Source organism: Tribolium madens, unplaced genomic scaffold, assembly GCF_015345945.1.
Source record: "Tribolium madens isolate multiple individuals breed KSU strain unplaced genomic scaffold, Tmad_KSU_1.1 Scaffold_96;HRSCAF=242;Tcas5.2_LG5, whole genome shotgun sequence".
In the NCBI taxonomy this organism is placed as follows: Eukaryota; Metazoa; Arthropoda; class Insecta; order Coleoptera; family Tenebrionidae; genus Tribolium; species Tribolium madens.
In genome coordinates, this window is record NW_025401068.1 from 11692407 (window position 1) to 11698887 (window position 6481).

The window sequence follows — 6481 nt, forward strand, 5'->3', positions numbered from 1 at the left end:
AATTGTTATTGACTCTCTACTGAGAAACTTAAAATTGTAATAAAAAAGTAGATTTTGTGCTTTCAAATCATTGCTAATTGTATAATTATTAAAAACTAACTTTCTTACCTCAAAAGTTTTATTTGGGTTCTAAAACTTAGCTAGTTTTAATTTATTTTTAAAACTTCGAGTTCAGAGTTTTGAAAAATTCTTATGTTTTTAATGTGAAAATCAACTTTTATTTTTTTCAAAGTAGTTTACTTTTTTCACGTAATTCTGAAGCGTTTGCATACATCGCATTATAAGCTTAAATGTAACAATAATTCTTAAAAACTAGACCACGATTTTGAAAAATTACACTATATATTAAAATTGAGCCTATTTAAATCAATTAAATTTACTTTTAAAATCTAAAAAATAAACGTTATTAAAATTAAACCAATTTTATTCAATCAATCAAATTCCATTTGACAACATTTTTAAATAGAAAATAAGTGATTTGTTGATGTTATTTTTCTAAAGTCTTTAAAATTCTCGGTTTTTTACATTTTTTTAACAAATTTTTATGTCGATGAGACGTGTTTTTCGACGAAAAATTTTGTTAAAATGTTTTTTTTTTAATAAATACTAAACTAAAATGTAAACAAATTATTTCAAAGGAAAAAGAATAGTTTTTTCTTTATTTTTTTTACTATACATATTTTGTAGTCTAAAAACTATTGAAGGGAGTATACAGGGTGCGCCAGAAACGTCAAGTACCAGGAACATGGAAAAATGTTTAAAAAATTCTGTCTCAAAAAATTTGTTCTATTTTTTGACATTTGAAATTTTTTTATGTCTATTTAATAATACTGATAATCTTGTATATTTTTTTTAATTATTTAGTAAAGGTACAAAAATTTTGCCAATAACAGTCACAAAAACATTAAACAGAGTTACAATTTAGGATATTTCTTCTTCTAATAGCATGTAGCAAAAAAACTTGGAAAATTATTTTTCCAACAAAAATAAATAGAGTCAAAGTGCAACCTTTAAACTCTTACAATGTCGAAATTTTTATAGATAGAAGTTTTTAAATATTTTTTTATGTTTCTGGTATCTTACCATTTTTTTGTATCCCACATTTACCCTCGATCTTAATTTTTTTTTAATAAAAACAGAAATAAATAAAAATGCATAAACAAGAGCCCCCTCTGAATAAAAAACACAGAAAAAGTGTCAAACGTCAATAAAAAAGTGAGTAAAAGTGGGATTAATTAAGTTGGGATTGAAAAACTAAATTAAAATGTAAACAAATTATTTCAATGGAAAAAGGGAAGGAAGTAATATTTTTTTTCTTTTTTCTCTTTTCCACTGTATTATTTTATGTTTTAAATACTGGGGTATCCCGGGGGGGGCATAAGAATATTCCGCATTCACCCTATTGGTCTTAGATTTATCAAAAATTAAAAAATCATGTTTTTAACGTGAAAATAAACTTTTTTTTTGTCTGAAAATTTTAACTTTTTTCATTAAATTTTTAAGCGTTTACAAGTATCGAATCTCAAAAAAAAATCAAACAAAGTGTTGAATTACTATCAAGGGTAAATCTGGACTTTTACACATTAGAATATATTAATTTTGTTATTCAAAAGAATGTGTTTTTGAAGTCAAGCTATGAGAAAAAATTTCGTGGTTTGAATTGAAATAAAGATAATAATTTACAGCGGATTTTTCAAAAAGTGGTCTTTCTCTCCCGGAATTACCCTATATTTTTAGATTTTGATATTGTCTGTTGAGGCATCCAAGTTAAATGCCCTACTTTCCGGACAATAATCGTCCTTTGAAAGCATCCCAATTGCTGCCCATTAAGGTACAACACCCACTCAACACGATAAGTAGGCATTTTATTAAGTCACCGATGCGTAAAATTCACTTGCTCAAACATTTCTTAATGTCCTATTAGTACAAAACTGCTTCGACTTGCTCATTTCCGTTAAAAAGTGAATAAATTCCCACGATAAAATCACCATCCATGACAATACGAAAAACGATACTCAAGAACTTGTCTTGCAGCAATTAACACGTTGGGTAACTTGTGATTTTTTCCACAACAACGGAATTCGAAAAAAACTATTGACAAATCGATTCATTCTACACGTGTTGCACCTTTCCCAAGCGGGTTTTTGTCACTGTTGCCTCAAAGCAACGAAACTTTCACCAATTCTATTATATTCGATTTGTTGCGACTACGGGGAACTACATACTAGGAGACGAAACGAGATACAAAATTGCTTGGACCCAAAAAAGTTATAAGTTTTACCGTCTCAGTTTAAAATCGTTTTAAATTAATTTAAATTCAACCAGTCTACTAATTGCTTGGAAAAAATGCAAAAATGTTGAGCTTTACATTCCTAATAAGCCGTGAAACACGAACGACTAAATTTTTCACGAGAAATATGAGAGAAAAAAAATATTTAAAATTTAAAATTTGTGCTCCGAAGATACAAGAAAAATGTAAGAAAGAAAGTTGTAGAGAATAAAATTTTCTAGTAAAAAGTTTGCAAGACCATACCTTTATCTTTAATGGTTTAGGCCTCAAAGACGYTCAAAGCCGCTCAAGCGACGGATTCGTTTCATTTTCACTAGTGATTCAGTGCCAGAGGAACACTTTAAAGCAATTTAAACCTAAACCGGTGAAGATAGAAATATGGTCTCGCGGACTTTTTTGTAGCAAATTTTATTCTCTACAATTTTGTTTCTTACACTTTTTTTGTATCTTTAACCGTATTCGCAGCGTTCCCAAAAATATTGGGCGGAACGCAAACTGTTAATTGTTTATAATACTGTTTTCGATATTTTTGAGCACGCTACGAATACGGTTGAATATACAAAAAAAGTGTAGGGACCAAAGTTGTAGAGAATTAAATTTCCTACAAAAAAGTCCACGAGACCATATCTCTATCGTCAACTGTTTAGGTTTAAATTAATTTTTTGTCTCTTGACCACCGGTAAAAATGACACGTATTCGTCACTTGAGCGTTTTTGAACGTCTTTAGGACCTAAACAATTGAAGATAGAGGTATCTTCCGCCGACTTTTTTCTTGAAAATATTATTCTCTACAACTTTTTTTTATATTTGTCTTGTACTTTTAACCGTATTTGCAGCATTTTCAAAAATATGAGACGGGGCGCAAATTGTTAAATATTTGAAATTTTATTAAATATAGTTTTCAATAAAATTTTTGCATTACCTTTATCTCTTATTATTGAGAATTTAATGCTCTAACTGTCTATATTTTTTTTATTTGCGTTTTGCTCACTGTTATGTAAATACAGCCATGTTTTTATTGCATTGCTCTTAAAACTTAAACGGGAAAGGAACAACTGCGCTCTTTGGCCTTACTAACTAGTCCGGTCAAAATAGACATTTCAAATAACAAAAATTCCGATAGAGCTAAATTTTGGTGGAGATCTTGGGTACACCATTAGGAATAAAATGTCAAAAGTCCCCATCGATCCCATGTGTGCTAAAAAAGTTATTCGGGGTCAATCGTCAAAATTTGAGGTTTTTTAAATTTTTTTCGAAAATGGTAAGTTTTATCAAAAAAGTAGCCCAGACAAAAATTATAGATCTTACAATTATCTACAAAAATGGTTCTAATACTTTTTTTCTAAGAATCACCATTCCTGAGATATCGCGATTCTAAAAGTTGAAGGAGTCACGTTCTACATGATAAGCACATACAAAGTGCGCCAGAACTCGCGACCCAAAGAAAAATGCGGCGTAGGGTAAGGTACCAGGAACACGAAAATAATTAAAAAAAAATTCTATCTATAAAAATTTCGAAGTTATGAGAGTTTAAATTTTGCACTTTTATTCTATTTATTTCTGTTGGAAAAAATAATTTTCTAATTTTTTTTGCTACAGGTTATTAGAAATGGAAACAAGGAAGCTGTATCCTAAACTGTAACTCTGTTTAATGTTATTTGTGGCTTTTATTGTCAAAATGTTTGTTTAGGCTAATTACAAATTCAGTCGTTTTATAAAACGCCTAGTCACTTTGTAAACGACTGGGCAAATTGTAAATGAATTAATAAATGCAGGGTTTTTCACACTATGGCGGAAAATTTTAGGCTTACTATAAAAAGCCTAATCAGTTTTCGTTTTATTGTAAAATGTTTTTTAATATTTACCATTTAAAAAATTACTGGATACATTCAGTCGCTTTGTAAAAAACTGAAAAATATTAGGCATTTTATAAAATACCAGTTCCTATTGTAATTAAGAAGCCTGTTAAAAAAAACAAGGTTAAATGTTATAGTATTTAACGTTACGAGAATGGTAAAAGAGTTTATACTGGCAATGGGAGGGTGATGTCACCATTATCAACATTAAAAATGCCAAAAATAATTCTGATATTAATGAACTTGTTTGAAACGTGAACAGGTGCAGATCAAATCGGATTACGGCCCATCAGAACTTAATGCATCCCTGGGGCGAATCGGGAAATCTGCGTGGGAGCCACCATGGTGAATAAACAGATTTCAGTATCGCCTGAAAGCAAAAACGGGTACTGAAACATTGCTCCGGTCTTAATCTAATCCCCAATTCTCCGGTCCGACGCTCCCACTTAAAGGATTTCAGCAACGAAAAGAACAAAAAATGAAACAAAAAAGTCGTGAAAAATCCGTTTATTTACATATTGCATTCAAATCGGGTAACTAAAATAACGTCAACATCAACGATAAATATTTACAAAAATAAAAAAAATCGGGACTCAATACAGCTTCATGTAGTTTCTCTGGTGGAGGGCTCCCCCGACACGTACCTCTAGGTCTTGGTCAGGCCGGTCCTGTTGTCTGTATCCTCTTTGCTTGTCCTCAAACTCCCTCAGTCTCTGGTTGTACCTCTCGATCTGCTCCCGCAGGAGGGCGTCCTCCTGCGCCGCCCTCTCCTCGCAGTACTCCAAGCAGCCGACGCCGTCGAGACGCTCCAAGTCCAGCCACCCCCGCCATCTCACGCACACGCCGTTCATGATGAACGACGCTTTGATGTGCACCTGAAAGAGGAAAATTGAATCAGGACCCGTTTCTAACTAATAAAATGAATCGATTCCCGCCCTCTCGACGGGGGCAAAGGGTGGCCTTTGTCCGAAAGGCGTGCGAAAATTATGTCGTTATGAGTTTTTTCGGCGACATCTGTAACTTTGTGTTTTTTCTTTGAGAGTGAGGAAGGGTGAGCTCGAATAACCCCGCGGGAGGCATTTGTACCTTTGACTGTTTGTTATTATTCGACTTGTCAGAATTAATAATGACGTTTTAAGAGGGGTGGTGCAGATTTTTTGGGGATTAGGTGGATTTTCATCAAGGGTAATTTACGCAGATGGCGTGGACAGACCATTGGTCAGAAGTGGACGGTGATTTATTGGGAGACGCCCAAGCAGGGGCGGCCGAGGAACCGGCCCCAAAGGGGTGGATGCACAACCGGTACAACGGATTCTATTGTCCATAAAAGAAAAAGCTCAACAGAAAATCTAACACAACAAAAATTTTAAAAAAGACAAAAATAACACTGTTTTGAACAATTTGTTTAAATAATTACGGTTCTATAAGATTCAAAGTCCAACTGTCCCGGATTTACTCTATATTTGATAGGGATTTAAAGACTCGTTTAAACAGTATGTTTTGTCACCTATTTCAATTAAAAACTGAGCAAAATTGTTACACATTTTTGAGACATTCTGTATGATTGATTGGGCATCCTGTATAAACATTGAGTGTTATTTTTTAATGGGATTTCTACAGAACTATTGTTACAGTATTTCTCAAATGTAGTTGTAGCAAATTTGTGAAAATTAGAAAACCTACAAAAGGCCAATAAAATTTTTAAACATTCAGTATAAAACAGTGCTAACTAATGAGTCAAGATCAGAGAGTGAAATTTCTGTTTCTAAAACGTTTTTTAGGAATTTGTAACTTTTTTATTCTGGAAAATTTGGAAACAATCAATTTTTGAAATTGAATTTTTTTATAGGGTTAGTCCGAGAGACATGGACCACATCTTGAAATACATACCTGCTGTAAAATTATAGTTGCTACTTAAACCACGAATATTTTTTCTCAAACAGGAACTTATAAAACTAACAAAATAAAAACACATTCTGAGGTGCAAAAATCCATTTCTCCCGGATTTACCCTATATTTGATAAAAATTTAGAAATTCGTTTATTTTTGTTAAGATTGGATGTTTGTAAACGCTTAAAAATTCATCGAAAAAAAACATTTTGAGAAAAATAAAAGCTTAGGTACTGTCAAGATATACCTGAACCTCAAAAAAGAAAAATTTTAATCGAGAATTTTTCATCTTTTATAAAAGTCGTTTCACTTATCCAGGAATTGTATATTCTGATGAGTAAATGTCCACCTTTCCCGGCTTTACCCTATATTTGATAAGAAGTTAGAAACCGTTTAATTAGAAATTGAGTGAAAAAAAGCAAAACATTTTGAGAAAGATAAAAAG

At 32.0% G+C, this 6481-nt stretch overlaps 1 protein-coding gene across 2 annotated transcripts in view; it reads right to left on the bottom strand.

The window, feature by feature from the left end:
- The window catches only part of LOC123013019 (protein big brother), a 57984-nt gene that overhangs the window by 22136 nt on the left and 29367 nt on the right, over positions 1-6481 (bottom strand). The window contains exon 3 of one of the 2 annotated variants that reach the window (XM_044411305.1): positions 4791-5021. In XM_044411305.1, coding sequence (XP_044267240.1) covers positions 4791-5021 — 231 coding nt within the window. Of the gene's footprint in view, positions 1-4638; positions 5022-6481 lie in introns of those variants that run through there. The other variant, XM_044411306.1, reaches the window with a different exon arrangement.